The following is a 16,165-nucleotide window of genomic DNA, read 5'->3' on the forward strand; positions in this document are numbered from 1 at the left end:
AACCCGTAATTTCACGTGTTATTTTACTAGTTAAATAAATAAATTGCTACTAAGTGAATTAAAATCTCGCGTATATTCAGATAAATAAACACGGAATATTTTTTTAATCATAACGGTAATATTTAATTATAGTAGGTAAGCGTTAAGCTAATACTCCTTAATAAACTATATAAACCCCCCTTGAATATCTCTGTTATCAATCAATCAACCCTAAAATAAAATAAAACACGCTCCACACCGTCACCGTTTAATCTAACGATATTGTTTCCGGCGATAATTGTTTCATATTTGTGCAGGGACGAATCTTGAACGACTTTAGTGGGAGGGCCAAATCGTTTCAAAAACTTATCAATTATAATAAAAAAAATTCTAAAATCTTGGAGGGGCTATTACATAAAATATTTATATTTTAAATTCAAATAATATAAAATTTACACTAAGAACATACGTAGTACAATTTTGGAGGGTCACTGCCCACCTGTAAGATGCGTCCCTGTATTTGTGTCATATAAGGCTTAATTAATCTTTCCCTACCTGTTATCAGTCAACCCTTAAATAAAATAAAATAAAACACACTCCATACAGTCGCCGTTTAATCTAACGATACTGTTTCCGGCGGTAACTGTTTCATATAAGGCTTAATTAATCTTTCCCTACCTGTTGTTGTTGGATGCATCCTTAATTGCTTCTAGCAATTCAGTCAGTCTCGAAAAAGGTACGTGCAGAGAAATTAGAATCTCTATTATCAAAATTTATTAGGGTTTGCTAATAATTTCTAGTGTAAGCATTCCGGTAATTTTTTCCGTTGACTTTCATACGTATTTTTAATTTAATTTTATGTATATTATTTATTATTAATATTTATATTTATATGTATGTATGTTCCTGATTTTTAAAATTCTGAGAAAACCTTTTGTTTTTATAATTTTCTTTAATTTAAAAGAACTTAAATGCCAATTTGACCACTTCAAAGATTGTGCAGGGGACATCTTTGGGTACTGACTTCTTTTATCTCTTATAATAATTCCTTGGCTGTTAGATGCTTTAATCTTGTCGATTGCGCCTGCTGTTAGTTTGATGATGGATTGTAGTCGAAAATGTTGAACGATTTATGAAATCTTTCAACAACTACAATCATTCACATATAATCACAGCAATAACCATGAGAAACAAGTTGCTCAAGTCTATATGTTAACAGATGTCAAAAATTATCAAGGTAAATAATACATTTAATTCTATGTTTATTTTTTTGGCTGAATTTTCGTCGGTACTGTGATATGATCAATTTGTCAGAATTTAGCTTCAAGAAGAACTTTATCTATGGAAAATCGATTGGAGATATTGTTTCAGTGCGCCTATCTCACTGGATCAGTGTGTTATGCCTTGTTTAGTTGTTTGTATGATATAATACATACGAGTATTTATCTGTGTCATATAAGGCTTAATCTTTCTCTACCTGTTGTTGGATGCATCCTTAATTGCTTCTAGCTCTTTAAGTAGTTCGTTGAATCTGTCAATAATGATCAGGTAATTGTGCTTGTGCTTATTTACATTTACATTTATTGCAATTGCATATTATTATTTTTATTTATGTGGTTGTCTTATTGTTACCCAAAATGCCTCTTAAATGATTTTAATCTTTTTTTTTTTTTTTTTTTTTTCATGTGCTTGTGCTTTCCTGAAAGAATGCACTTGACAACAGATGTAACTGACGCAAGGGAAACAAATAATAATAGTGCATATTATCTCGTTAACTTGAGCCATACGCCTGCCTGCCTGTCTGGTACGTTTTTCTTTCTTTTATTGATCTTTTTTTTTTTTTGGATACAGGGGACGTTACCCTGACCAAATTTTGTATATAAAAAAACATGTACAACTAAATTAGAGGCAAACCTTCAGTGGTGTTTTTAGTTTTATATATAAACGAACTTTACATCATGTTCTTATATATTTACGAAGTGAACGATTAATTTTGAACAATCCAAAAAGAAGAACATCACTACTAAATTTTGTTTGCTAATAATTTATATATCTTTTCGTTTCAGGCAATGAGTATATTGTGCCCCCATTGCTGCCAATCTCCGTCACAGAATTTGGAAGCTACTACTGTAAGAAATTATAAGGTAGTTCAGAAGATGCCATTTACCAAAAACTTTACAAGAATTATTATTTTATAACACTATGCAACGTGTCTTCATTCATTCTTAAAGCATACATCTATAAATATAATAGTTTATTATATAGTTACTCGATAAATGAGTGAATGCTATGATATATAATCAATGTGTACTTTTACAGAAAATCTTTTGTTTCAAAAAATGTTTAGTCAAATAACAAGTATCAGCATTCAAATTCTTTATTGTTCAGATATGTGCCACCACCAACTTAATAATTTTCTCGATATTGATGTTTCATCAAGGAAGAACATGAATGGTGTTCTGGGCCCTTTCCCTTATAATCCTTACTGTAATACTGAGAATGATGCATTCTCAAATCTCACTTCACAGGTACTGTTTGCACATTGCGTTACATATTTTTTGTTCTACTTGTATTTAAATAATACGGAGTACTACTTACTCCTGTAGCATCATCAGATGTGTCAATTTGACCCATTCTGCTGCTATAGTTGGGTTGAAGGGGTCAAAAGAATTCTAGTTTATTTAAATTGTAAAACCTTCCTGTTTCAAAACACCCTGTCACTGTTATGATTTTAATAATTTTTATTTCTGTAAAGTATTTCAACACATTAGTTGTTATTCATAAAACAAAAAGTTGATGATAAAGTGTTCTACAAACAGAGCCACTCGGAGGAGCAAGCTAGTAGTCAAAGCTGTCAATAAATGATGTTCAGGTAATTGTGCTTATTTGCATTTGCTGTAGTTACATATTTATTATTATGTGGTTGTCTTATTGTTTCCCAAAGAGCCTCTTAATGATTTTAATCTATTTTTTATCTATCATGTGCATGCTTTCCTGTGGGAGTATGCACTTGACAATAGATGTAACTGATGCTGCCGGCAGCCCGGTATGTTATTTCTTTTATTGATCTTTTTTTCTTTTTGGATGAAGTGGACGTTACCCCGACCAAATTTTGTATATAAAAAAACATGTACAACTAAACTAGAGGCAAAAACCTGTAGGGGTGTTTTTAGTGAACCATCTAAACTCAATTACATAAACCTATCTGAAATTCATCTATATCTATATTACAAGTTAACCAAGAGAACCTATAACTGATGCTATATCTATCAATACAACCAAATATTCTCAGCCTTTGACCTACAAACCACTAATTACAAAACCTCATTTGCACTTTCAAATAACTCTGATCTTCATCAACATACTTAAATGTTTCACCATTGACCTTCAAAACATCCCAATTCTTTAAAAGAAAAAGATCAAATAAAGTATAATAAAAACTACTTTGAAGAGCAATATTTCCAACCTTTAACCCATTTATTCCATATCATATCCAATTCATTTCCAACCAAAGTCAAACATAACTTTGAAGTCATAAACCATAAGGAATAAAAGTTAAGCCAACAAAGCCTTTTCCTCAAAACATCATACCCTTCACACTAATTACAATGTCATACACCATTCTAACCGGTTCACATACCGATTGATTCCCAAGTTTAATCCTCGCATTAGTGCTTATCGATTATCCGCGCAATATTCTCTTAAACAAAGTATAAGGCATTGATGCTCCCAAATCTGCTAATGCCTTAAATTCCCTTGTATCATGCACTACATATGGCGATGAACTTATAAATTGCAACTATAATAAGATTCCACCCGAATCATCTTCTTGATCAATAATAACCGGTGGAGGTAGATCTTTTAACTCATCCAAAGATAGTTGTTGCTCATTAAATTTGTCAAAACATTCACCAGAGATCACCTCGGAATCAACATCATTATTAAATTGCCCATCTGAAATAAGCTTAGCAACATCATCATTAACCACTTCACTTAACTTCAGTCGGGGCTTCTCCATGGTTGTCCTCCACCCATTCTAAAATCTTGAGCCATTCATTATCTTCTATGTACCCAAATGCTTGATTAGTGTCATCAACAAAAGTTTTAGTGGTCTTCTTATTTTCAACGCTAATAGCATTAACGCGCTCTCTCGGTTTTGACATAGGCTCAAAATAAACTGTTTCAACAATCTTGATATCCTCTAAAGACGGTCGGAGACAAATCTTCAATCGCTGACAATTTACCAAGAACGGTTCACCCCCTTCAATCGGTCTTATTGCAATGGCACCATGTGAAGTCACATGATCCACTACATATTTGCTATTTAGCTTTTCCGCAAACAATAAGCATTTTGAGTTGAACAACCACACTCGTTGACCGGAGAAAAATTCTCTTCTCTCAACTTGTCTGTCATGAAAAGCTTTTGTCTTTTGTTTATAGATCTTAGAACTTTCATACGCATCCCGTCTCAACTTTTCCAATCCCGAAATCTCCAATTTCCTTGCTTGGCCTGCTTCTTCAATGTCCATATTTACCTGCTTAATTTCCATTCTGCACGATTCTCAATTTCAACGCGTAAGTGACTTGCCTTCCCATAAACAAGTCAGTAAAGTGAAGTGCAAATAGGGGTTTTATAAGCGGTCCGGTAAGCCCAAAGTGCATCGTCTAGTATGGGGCATGGACTTCATGGGACCTTCCCCACCGTCTTTTGGGTTTGAATATATACTGGTGGCCGTTGATTATGTTCCAGGTGGGTGGAGGCCGAGGCCACTAAAACCAATGACCACAAGGTTGTCCTCAAATTTGTCAAAAAGAATATTGTGTCGACATGGAACTCCCAGAGCTATCATTAGTGAGGGGGTTCTCACTTTAAAAATTCTCATTTTGCAAAGCTTTAAAGAGATCATGGGGTCAACCATCGCATTGCTACACCTTACCATCCCCAAACAAGTGGGCAAGTGGAGGTGTCGAGTAGGGAGCTTAAAAGAATTTTGGGAAAAACCGTTAATTCTAATCGCAAAGGTTGGTCTTTACGTATACGATGCGCTTTGGGCTTACCGGACCGCTTATAAAACCCCTATTGGGACTTCACCTTACCGACTTGTTTATCGGAAGGCATGTCATTTACCCGTTGAAATTGAGAACCGTGCATAATGGGTATTTAAGCAGGTAAATATGGACATTGAAGAAGCATGCAAAGCGACGAAATTGGAGCTTTCGGAATTAGAAGAGTTGAGACGGGATGTGTATGATAGTTCTAAGATCTATAAAGAAAAATGAAAGCTTTTCATGAAAGACAAATTGAGTGAAGAGAATTTTGCTCCGGTCAACGAGTGTGGTTGTTCAACTCAAGATTGAAATTGTTTTCGGGAAAACTAAAGAGCAAGGGGGTGGTCCATACGTAGTGGATCGGGTGACTTCACATGGTGCTATTGGAATAAGACCAGTTGAAGGAGGCGAACCGTTCTTGGTAAATGGTATGTGATTGAAGATTTGTCACCGACCATTTTAGAGGATGTCAAGATTGTTGAAACGGTTTATTTCGAGCCTATGTCAAAGCCGGTAGAGCGAGTTAATGCTATTAATGTTGAAAATACGAAGACCATTAAAGCTTTTGTTGATGACACTAATCAAGCATTTGAGTACATAGAAGATGATGAATGACCCAAGATTTTGGAATGGGTTAGGGAAAGGGATAAGCAATGGAAGGAGGACAACCACTGAGAAGTTCCGAATGAAGCTTTAAGTGAAGTGGTTAATGACGTTGTTTCTGAGGTCACTTCAGATGGCATTTTGATGATGTTGATTCCAAAGTGATCTCTGACGAATGTTTTGACGAATTTCACGAGTAACAACTATCTTTGGTTGAGTTGCAATTCGTGAGTTCATCGCCATACATAGTGCAAGACACAAGAGAATTTAAGCATTAGCAGATTCGGGAGCATCAATTAATACAATGCCTTATGCTTTGTTTAAGAGAATATTGCATGGAGAACCGGGAAGCACTAATACGAGGATTAAGCTTGGGAATCACTCGGGCGGCGGGTGCCGACCTTGGTAAATCATATTTCTACTGAAACACGATGATATTGAATATATATGAGCTAATTTGTGAATTGTGATCTTTAGTTCATATACAAGAGGCGTATTAACTTGGGTTTTCAGGTGATGATGATACCATGTGATGAATATGAACAAGACTAAGATGAAATTCAGAAGTAAAATGTAATCTAAACACACATTGTCTTTTGATAATATTTGGATTACGTCTCTCTAGTGAATTTAGTGATCCGTTGGATCCCGTCAACTATCTCCGAGAAACAAGGTTACATGGGAGACAGTCGGTTAGTCAAGGAGTGAGTCTCATGAGTCATGCAAAGAATTTGTTAGGAATTGAAATACCCATTCTAGTCAAGCCATGATCCCATGTAAATAGGAATCGGCCCACGATCTCACGTGCATCATGAAGAATTTGCCTTTCTTTTATTTTGATTATAAATATCTTGTAAAGGGAAGAGATGGGGCAAGCCGCAAGCCTCCAATTTACTTTTCATGTAATTGTAAACTGGAGAGAAAATAAATATTCATAAAACATTTAAACCCACTTAGTATCCTTTATATTTCTTCTTCTATATTTCTCCATGCCTTTCTTTATATTTCTCCATGCAATTTACTTTGTACATGTTTAACAATCCAAAATATTGTACTTGTATGTAGCAAATCAACATTCATATCATTAAGATCGTCGTGTTGATCTTAGTCTCTTTAGGGGAGTGTGTGTGCTTGCAATTTTATTCGATCTCAAATGTTAATAAGGTAATTTTACATCATTCGCGTTATTTATTCAAAATGATTATCAAACACGTTATTGTAATTTAGAAGCAACTTCATTCAACTATTCTATGCTTAATCATTTAGTTTTATCAAACGTACTCGAAGGATGTATACAAAGTATCTATAGTCCATACCTTATACACTTATATATTGCTAAAATAAACACCATACATCTCATTATTTGGTAATTTCCAGACCCAACAGATATTAGAACAAAACTAGAAAACACCAAACATCCAAAATGTTGTTTTTGTATTACTAAAAACACATTATTCAATTTAAACCATCTTACCAAATCCTAAATCTTATATTCAAACGAACAGTCATGAGTTAACTTGATTAGACCGCGTACATCAAAGTAAAAATACGTTTCCTCCCTGAGTTATTGCCTGATCGTGAAAAACCTTATTCATTTAACATATTCTTTATTGATTTATTTTACAATCTTTCATGTAAATTAGCCATAACATTCTTTTGACACATGGATGAGAATTAAAGACCAATTACTAGCTGCAATGAAGCAGAGTTATCAGAAATTCAGAATACTTCAAAAAGACAACGTTTTTCAGTCACTTGCAAAGGGAAGCTAGTACACGACGAGGTGGCTTTAGAAGCGGTCGTCGGCTATGAAGAACCATTAGATTATTGACAAGCAAAACGTCGCCTTTTTTCCAAGGTATCGCAACACATTCTTCTTCCAATATATTCAGAAAGTCTACCATAGCATCATCAGGAACAAGATCACCGTTACCAAGCTCCACTGATGTATTCCCGTTGTATATTTTCTCACTTGCAGGGCCATTGTAACTAACTGCAAGACTATTAAACCACGTTTTCCTTCCACTGTCAAACGACCTAATAGCCGGTACTGGACCTGATATTATTTTTGCAGTATTTCCTATCCATTCCAGCTTCGTTCCAAGCTTAGATGCCCTGTTTATTGATCAATATAGTGAACCATGTTAAGATCTATATATACCTTTTCTTTTAGAACAGCAACCTATAACATATAACACCTATTGTGTGTAGTTAAGTACTCCCTCCGTCTCATTTTAATAGTCACTGTTTGACTTAAAATATTTTTTATTTGTGTTATGTATTATTTGATGAAATTTATATGAATATATTGGACTTTAAATGTGTTTTCATTAATATCAAATTTCATCAAATAATATATAACACAACCAAAAAATTTCAAGTCAAAGTTAGTAAAGAAAGACTTAAGAAATCAAACAGGGACTATTAAATTGAGATGAGAAAGTATATAATATAGGCATTGCCTCATATGTGAAACATGAACTTTGTATTGTTATAATAATTTGCAAATTTCAAGCTTGTTGATAGGTTCATCTCATACCATTGGGGGCAAAGCCCCTGTTGTTTAGGTATATATATTGAAATGGAGTAACATAGAGTTCGACAAACCTATCTTCAGCAACACTCTTGTCATCAGTCTTGTATGCCGACTTCCAACTACCGCCGGTGAAGGACGATGGATCGTCCACATCACTAGCTACTTTTATATATGTCAATCCATGTTCCTCGAGTTTTGCCACGAACTCCGGGTGCCTTTCTTTCATCTTATCATATATTATATGACTCAAAACTATTGGAGTTTCTCCTCCTTCTCCAGGTTCTTCGTCACAAAAGAAAAATAATTTGGTGGGAAAATCCGGTACCTGTTATTAAGCTAATTCTCTTTAATTAGTTATATAAATATTACTGTATTTATTAAGAACTTTTTAATTGGTACGATAAAATAATATCAGTTTTGAGTAGCATATTCTCCAACTTATTGTTTGAGTACAGATCATATAATCGTAAACTAAATAATGATGCAACCAGTGGCGGTACCAGGATTTTTTTTCACTGGGGGCAAAAAAAAATTTAAAACCGTAGCAATTTTTTTGAGAAAAATATGGAGGTTTTGGGGCAAAAAATGGAGGTTTTTAGGGAAATTACGGAAGTTTTGGGGCAAAATTTGAAGATTTTGAGGTAAAATTTGGAAATTTTTGGGCAAAATCTGAAGGTTTTGGGGCAAAATCTGAAGGTTTTAGGGCGAAAAAAAAAAATCCACCGGGGGCAAAGTTGAAAAATCCAAAATTTTTACACTGAAAATTGCAAATCCACTGGGCGCGGCTGCCCCCGCTTGCCCCTAAATAAAACCGCCCCTGGATGCAACTTATAGAACTGTCAATAACAAGGACATTTTAGACCAATCCCTATTTTAACACTTTTTACTTGGACAAAATTGTCAAAATCGTTCACGTGTTTGTCCATTTTTGCCATTTTCATCCCTGTATTTTAAAAATTGCAATTTTCATTCTTAATAGCGTAAATGTGTCCCAATTTAGTCCCTAATGACATTTTTCAGTCCCAATTTAGTCCCCTTGTTAAATGAGGGATCCCCGTAGTATGCCAAATTTCCACGGGGAGTCCAAATCATTAACGGATGTTACAAATTCGTCATCTGTATACAAGCCGTTTCATGAATTCATCATATGTTCGTAAGAACCAAAAATAAACTATGACTCATATATTTTTATCTTCGTAACCACATTTCAACACATTCATTAGATCTATGTTCTTATAAACATTAAAATCATCAGCATTATAACAAAAAAAAAAAAAAACAAAAAAAAAAAAACAAAAAAAAAATAAAAAACTTATCACCACCATTTTAAAAAACGAAACCCATTTGACAACCCAGTTTGAGAAAAAAAAAATTAAAGAAAAGGAATCGGAAACATAAACATAAGTGATGCGGGTGAGCTGGGCAATGTAACCAGCAACGCAACCAGCACAAGCTCAAACGATGTTACACCCGAATCTGGTCAAGCAATGGTCGTGTTGCCATCTGTTTCTTATCATCTAAGTGTTTTTGGAGCTGGTTCAAGAAGCTCAGGGGTTACCCTGCTTCAGTCCTTAAACTGAAGTAGTTAAGTTTTTCATGAATAAAGTTTTTGATAGTTGAAGGCAAGCCAGCAAAGAAGAAGAACCAGCAAACCGAACCAGCAAACGCACTTTAGTTCAACCAGCAAAATGTCTTTAGTTCAACCAGCAAAGTTATACTCAGCCGATAAAGTTAGTTCAACCAGCAAGACGAACTTCAGTACAACTAGCAAGATGAACTTTAGTACAACCAGTAAACGTTTTTTTTTTCTTTTTGAAGGGCCAGCATGCTGATACGATTCAAAGTTTACCTTATGCTTATCAACAACCAGGCCAAGTCATGTGTTTAACACGTGTGTGTGGCTGTTCTATAATATTGAGCTGTCCAAGGAAGATTCTTATCTATCATTGACTGCTTTTTATCATGGGAGGAGCACTACCAAATGACAGACTTTTGCAGATTGTGTCATTTATTCTTATTGGCTAATTTGTGATTGTTTGTCCTTTTTGTCTCCATTTCCTTTTTATGTTTTTGTCTTTTCTAGAAAGTAGCTGATATGCTTCTCCTATAAATAGAGAGCTCTTGTAATTGTAAAACTTGATTGATAAATGAATGAAAGTTTGATAGAGCTTATCTAATTACAAAATCTCTGCGTCTTTACGAATCTTTGATTCCGGTGGTTAAGAGTGGTTTCTTTATCAGTGTTTGTGGTGTTACTTTATCAATTTGGGGTTTATAGTTGTGGTTTCTTTATAGTTGTGGTGAAATCTTTATCAGCTGTAATTGAAGGTTTGAAGTGTTTCTAGATCTCTGATTGTGGTGGTATCTTTATCAATTTGGGGTTTAGATTCTTAATCCTTTGTGTTCTTATTTCAGAGTTTTATACTCTGTTTTGGGCTGTTGCTGTTACAAATTGTGGGGTTTTGTGTTCAGATCTGTTGGTTGAAGAAAGCTTGTTCTAAATTGCATTTTTAAAGTCATAATTACCCATCAATAAGTCTATCTATGTACACCTCGACTTCGGTGGCGACTTCAGTTGCTCATAGCGGCGATTTCGGTTGCTCCAGTTGCACACAAAACCTAACTTTAGGTCTAAACGGTTTTCAGGCTTACCGAAAAAATTGTATGTTGTCGGCTAGTGGGATGATCGAAGTTGTTTTATTAAATGAAATGGGTTCTATTGTAGATTAATTTAGATCTTATCCGAGTTATTTGTTAAACTGATTGCGATGGTAATTTTGGTGATTTGCTACCCACGTAAGCACGACAATTACCTTATAAAAAAATATCCATCCATGTCCTCTTCAAAAATTCATAATTGGGTTTGAACTCGCTTTGCTTTTGGAGATTTAATAGATTTTGAAATTGTGAAGTAGAAATAAGATTTTAATGTTTGGTGATTAGATTTGATCCTCTGGTGAGATTTGGACTTTGGGACCTGGGGTGACGAATTTTAACGAAAATTTTAACATATGTTAATGATTTAGACTCCCTGTGGAAATTTGGCATACTACGGGGATCCCTCACTTAACACGGGGACGAAATTAGGACTGAAAAATGTCATTGAGGACTAAATTGGGACACATTTACGCTATTAAGGATGAAAGTTTTTAAAATACAGTGATGAAAAGACCAAAAATGGACAAACACAGGGACGATTTTGACAATTTTGTCTTTTACTTATTTTTTTCAACATTAGTGGAAGGGAATTTTAAAGGATGGTTACAAAGACCAAAAAAGAACATGTGCGGCGGACAATCAAGGCGGCAAGTAAGGGGTCTTTCGGAGTATGGTTCGGTTGTTAATTGGTCTCGTTTTCTTTTGTTTGTCGTTTATGTCTTGCGCTTGTTTCTCCTTTTGCGTTTAGTTTATTAGTCGTCTAGTTTGTGTTTTTTTGTTTGGTTGTCTTCAGTTCGGCGAGCCTCGATTTTGTTTCCTTTTGGGTATCTAGTTTTGAGATTTGTCCATTGTTATCTCTCGATTTTTTAGGTGCTTTCATTTTGCATGAAAGTCGTTTCTTTATATATATAAATTATAATTATTATTTTTGTAAAATAAATAGAAAACATAATTGTACCTCACAAAGATACAAAAAGTAAGAAAAGATTGAGAGTCCAGAAAATAAAAGTAGTGGGTCCCACACCTCCCCCTCCATCACCATGGCCCCCTCATGGTTTCATTTCACGAGCACCTTTCACAATTTGATAACTATGTTGCGAAAAAAAAAAATGACGGTTGCCAAAATCTCTTTCACGGATGGTTTTTCCGAGAATAGTGAGGTCACAACCTATCGACCTTGACGGAGACCGCCACCCACCACCACCCATTCACCTCGATAGGCAACAATCCGCCACCGGTCCCGTTCGTTGGGCTTGCAACGGTCGAGTGACGAAGCCTGTGGGACCCAACAACAAATTCAAAAGTTTAATTTTACAGTTTGAAAATTAATTTTTTATTTATTCATTTAAATTCTATCTTTTACCAATATAAACATAACTCAAACACACTTATTTTTTATACAACTTAAACTCACATTTTCGCTCTTTATATTTCACATACCACTCTCTTTTTTATTACAATTTTCACTTCACAAACATGGTTTTTACAAACATTGTTACATTCGACGTTCATGTCGGTTGATTTTTTACCGACGATATGAAGCAACACAACGGTGGAACTGTCTATAGGTTTGATGATGTTGTTAGCGGCGTTTATGTATCTACTTTGTTCAACTATTTAAGATGGAACGTTGATTGCGTATTGGGATGAAGACGAGGCGGTGTTCGAGTGACTTGAGGACAATGATAAATGGGTCGAACTACTCAGAAAAGTAATAATAAATTCGACACATATCGCGTTGTATACCAGGGATATTTGGGACATTCCTCACAAGATTGGTCGTAATGAGGATGGATATTATACCGATTGATCGTAATTTAATTACTAGTATTTTAATTTTTTTGTAAGCGTAGTTTAAGTTATTTTATCGTTTTTAATTATTCTGTAATCGTAGTTTTATTTTTGTAATCATTTTTTATTTATGTACTGTTTTTTTTCAATGTAATGTTTTATTTTAATTAATGTAATGTTTATTTTTATTTATTAATTTAAAAATGTTATTTATTTTTATACTTTGTAATTAAAAAATAATTAAAAATGTGTAAAGTTGATGGTGGAGTTTATGATAGGGATGAATTAGTATAAATGTTAAAGTGTTTGTGTTGATGTGGCGCTGATGTATAGGAGAGAAGTTAAGTGAATGATAGCTATTGGTTTTATATTTAATGTATGGATGATGCTCACACACCACTTTTTAATCATGTACACTTAATTATCTCTTTTACGCTTAATTATACTTTATAATAATAATATAAATTCTACTTTCTAAGAGCATTAATGTGAATTTATTAGACATATGTGTACATGGATCAAAAAGTGATGTTCCCTTTATAATAACAATTTGATTTGATGAAAATGTATGGTATAAATTTAGAGAATTACGTACATAAGCCATCTCGTGATGGAAAGGAATTCCTTTTCCAGGAGGACATTCATTTGCGGTGTAAACTCGACCAACGACTTGAGTTCTTGATGCTCGGCCGCCTACATACACTGCTTCAGGGAAGCCAAAAGCTTCAACGACGTCGTTAAAGTCAGAAGGAGACGTAACAGGGAAACCTCGAAATAAAATAGCACCTCTTTTGTTAAGAAGAGATTCCAACCATGGTTTATGAGCTTTGATCGCCTCTTGGAAATCAAAAAGTTGTATTGTGGTAGATTTAGTGCCAATAAGGTTTGGGGATAACACGGCCGGGAATAAAAGCCCGTTGTAATGAGGTTTTTGTTGTGGCAGGGATACTTCTTGGAATACGAATTTTCCGGTGGCCATTTGGATGTGTGTTAAATAATATTAGATGAGATCAACACCGAATAAATATTGTTTGTAACATGTATAGAAGTCAAGTCTAAAAGTAAAGTGACTAAAAGTAAAGTGACTGCAGTACCAAAATTTAACACGTCTCTTAGAGATGTCGTAGGAAGAAATTTATGTAAAAAAGCTTATTTAATGTATTTATTATTTAGAATTAGAATATATCTAGTGTCCATTCAATGTTTCTATGGTTTTTAAATTTATTTGTATGCTTATTTATTAGTGTGATTTTCTAAAGTTTCAACTTTTTTGTGCCTGTGAGGCTGAGTTTCTTGACATTGTTACCTTGCATCATATACCTTTTGGGTAATCTTTTGAATAATACTACACTAACAAAAGTATTACTCCGTATTAGAATATTTGTAGAAAGTAAATGTATATAAGTAGAGAGAATCATGAGTGAGGAAAAAAGATTAATGTTTTTGGTCGTGACTCGTGTGTCAAATTATTTTGTAGAAGAGTAATTGTATAAATTTTGTAATCATATAATTTCTCATATCTGTTAGCATTATAAACTTTGCAACCTTGCTTATTACTGTAAATCGTTTTTGTGAGATTCATTGTGATTAACAAAAAATGGTTAAATGTCAGTCAAGGACAGTCAGCAATGATCAGCGTATGTGATCGAAAGATGAAGAGTTGGAAGAGCCAGAAAAACCAATTGGTAAAATATGTTTATTTTTTTTCCCAAAAAACAATTACATAGAAAATCAAAACAATACAACCAATACAATAGAAAATCAAACATAACCAAAACAAGCGGCAACAAATTGCTAAAGTAATCAAATTCCAGCGAACAGTACGGAACAAAACTAGTAAGGAGGAACTTGTCTAACAAGCTAAACATGGATAACCTAAACAACAACTATACTAAAAAAGCGAGAAATAAACTTAAACAGTAACAACAACGGCGATCGGGAGAACACCGACCGCCAACACATACAACAAACACATGACACATTAACCACATAACTGCCCGAGCCGTCTCAAGATGAGCCCAAACCGCAAAAGGGCGAATCCTTCTCCGGATCTGGAAATCAAATCTCCAGTAGAGAGATCGTCTCCTAGTCCAGACCCGAAGGTGCCCTAAAAACGATAAGGACCCGCTAAACAAAACCTCAACAATATAAATCCAAGCACCGCCACTGACCCACCACCACCTCCAACTCTCACAGTCCCCCTCCATCACCCGCAATCCACAGCCACCGAAAAATTCCATCACTCACAGGGTGACAAAATATTTCAACCGCCACAGGATCTAGATCTGACCAGAAAACCTCGGTGGCCCTCACCAATAGGGTGAAGGGCCACCATACGCCGTCAAGACAAAAACCATCCATCCACCATCTTCCAGCCTCCAGCAGTGGCCACCACCAACAGGGTAATAGACACTGCAGCTGCCATCCGATTGCAAACGAAGTCTGACGGCCTTCGGTGGCCACCACCATCTTGATGCAGGACCACCAAAACCACCAAACACGGAGAACGTCAAGAGGAAGAGCATTAGGAGAAAAGCCGTAACGGGTTTGTAACAACCCAACCCAATATCCAATCGAAAACAGATCATGAAAAGTTTTTTTTTTGCAGAAGGATGCGCGGCGCGCAACCCCTCTTGTGCGCGGCGCGCACGAAGCCCAACAGCTTCTGTCCAGTTTTGCCATTTTTCAATTAAAGATCTCCCACTTCCCGACACATTTAGACGAAACGCTTTTCACAACATTTTATAATACGTAAAACTAACACATTCCAATAATAAAAGGAGTTTTACGACACCGGGCCCACGTATGCTCAAATTACGAGTTTCGTACAAATTACAAGTTTCAACCGAATTAGTTTAAATTCCAACCGACACTAGAGCATGATGTTTGGGGGTTAAACTACCCAAATCTCGGTCAAACTTCAAAAAGCTATACGTCCAAAAGCTTCTCCTAACATAACGAAGCGGGATCACTAATCCAAACGAACGCCCTTAACCTTGTCCACGCCGGAGCCTATAAAAAGGTAAACAACGAGAGGGTAAACAAAACGCTTAGTGAATGCAATAATTATACACATACATATATAACCTACTTACTTGCAATCACCTACACAAATACCTCATATACGGTAGCATTTTAAATTAGCATACCATCTCAAATTACAATGCTAAATCTACGATATCACGAGCTAGCACAAACGATAGCATATAACACGAATGATATATTATGCTATACAATAACACATAACCATGGTTAACCAATCGTACAAGGAATGGTACTCGAATTTTCCATCGGTGTTCATAACAACCATTAGAGTACTTACCACGTCGTACACTAATCCCATGGGTGGCATCTTAACACGTCGATGCTTCACCCCAGGTGGCGTCTTAACACGTCGACACTTCACCCGTGATAGATCTTGGAGTGGCGTCTTAACACGTCGATACTTCACTTTGAGTGGTGTCTTAACACGTCGACACTTCACTCTTCATACTACTTGGGATGGCATATTAACACGTCGATACTTCACCCCGAGTGGTGTCTTAACAC

The 16,165-nt window shown here is 35.3% G+C and overlaps 1 protein-coding gene and 1 long non-coding RNA gene across 7 annotated transcripts; one reads left to right on the forward strand and one right to left on the reverse strand.

The window, feature by feature from the left end:
* The first annotated feature begins 483 nt into the window (after window positions 1-483).
* LOC139894524 (uncharacterized) lies at window positions 484-8,044 on the forward strand. 6 transcript variants are annotated; one of them, XR_011775047.1, is made up of 11 exons: window positions 484-715; window positions 983-1,216; window positions 1,294-1,527; window positions 1,686-1,783; window positions 2,046-2,123; window positions 2,368-2,507; window positions 2,799-2,851; window positions 3,000-3,025; window positions 6,697-6,795; window positions 7,275-7,489; window positions 7,610-8,044. It is a non-coding gene; the product is annotated as an uncharacterized lncRNA (long non-coding RNA). The 6 variants fall into 6 exon arrangements; XR_011775042.1 differs by having other exon boundaries at window positions 1,294-1,783; XR_011775045.1 differs by having other exon boundaries at window positions 1,301-1,783.
* On the reverse strand, window positions 7,021-13,638 carry LOC139894523 (clavaminate synthase-like protein At3g21360). The gene is made up of 3 exons (XM_071877857.1): window positions 13,212-13,638; window positions 8,239-8,492; window positions 7,021-7,746 (listed from the first exon to the last, which is right to left on the reverse strand). Exons 1-3 carry the CDS (start codon window positions 13,593-13,595, stop codon window positions 7,383-7,385), a joined length of 1,002 nt encoding a protein of 333 aa, XP_071733958.1. The 5' UTR covers window positions 13,596-13,638; the 3' UTR covers window positions 7,021-7,382.
* Window positions 13,639-16,165: the final 2,527 nt, after the last annotated feature.

The sequence above is a fragment of the Rutidosis leptorrhynchoides genome, chromosome 2, assembly GCF_046630445.1.
Source record: "Rutidosis leptorrhynchoides isolate AG116_Rl617_1_P2 chromosome 2, CSIRO_AGI_Rlap_v1, whole genome shotgun sequence".
Classification (NCBI taxonomy): domain Eukaryota; kingdom Viridiplantae; phylum Streptophyta; class Magnoliopsida; order Asterales; family Asteraceae; genus Rutidosis; species Rutidosis leptorrhynchoides.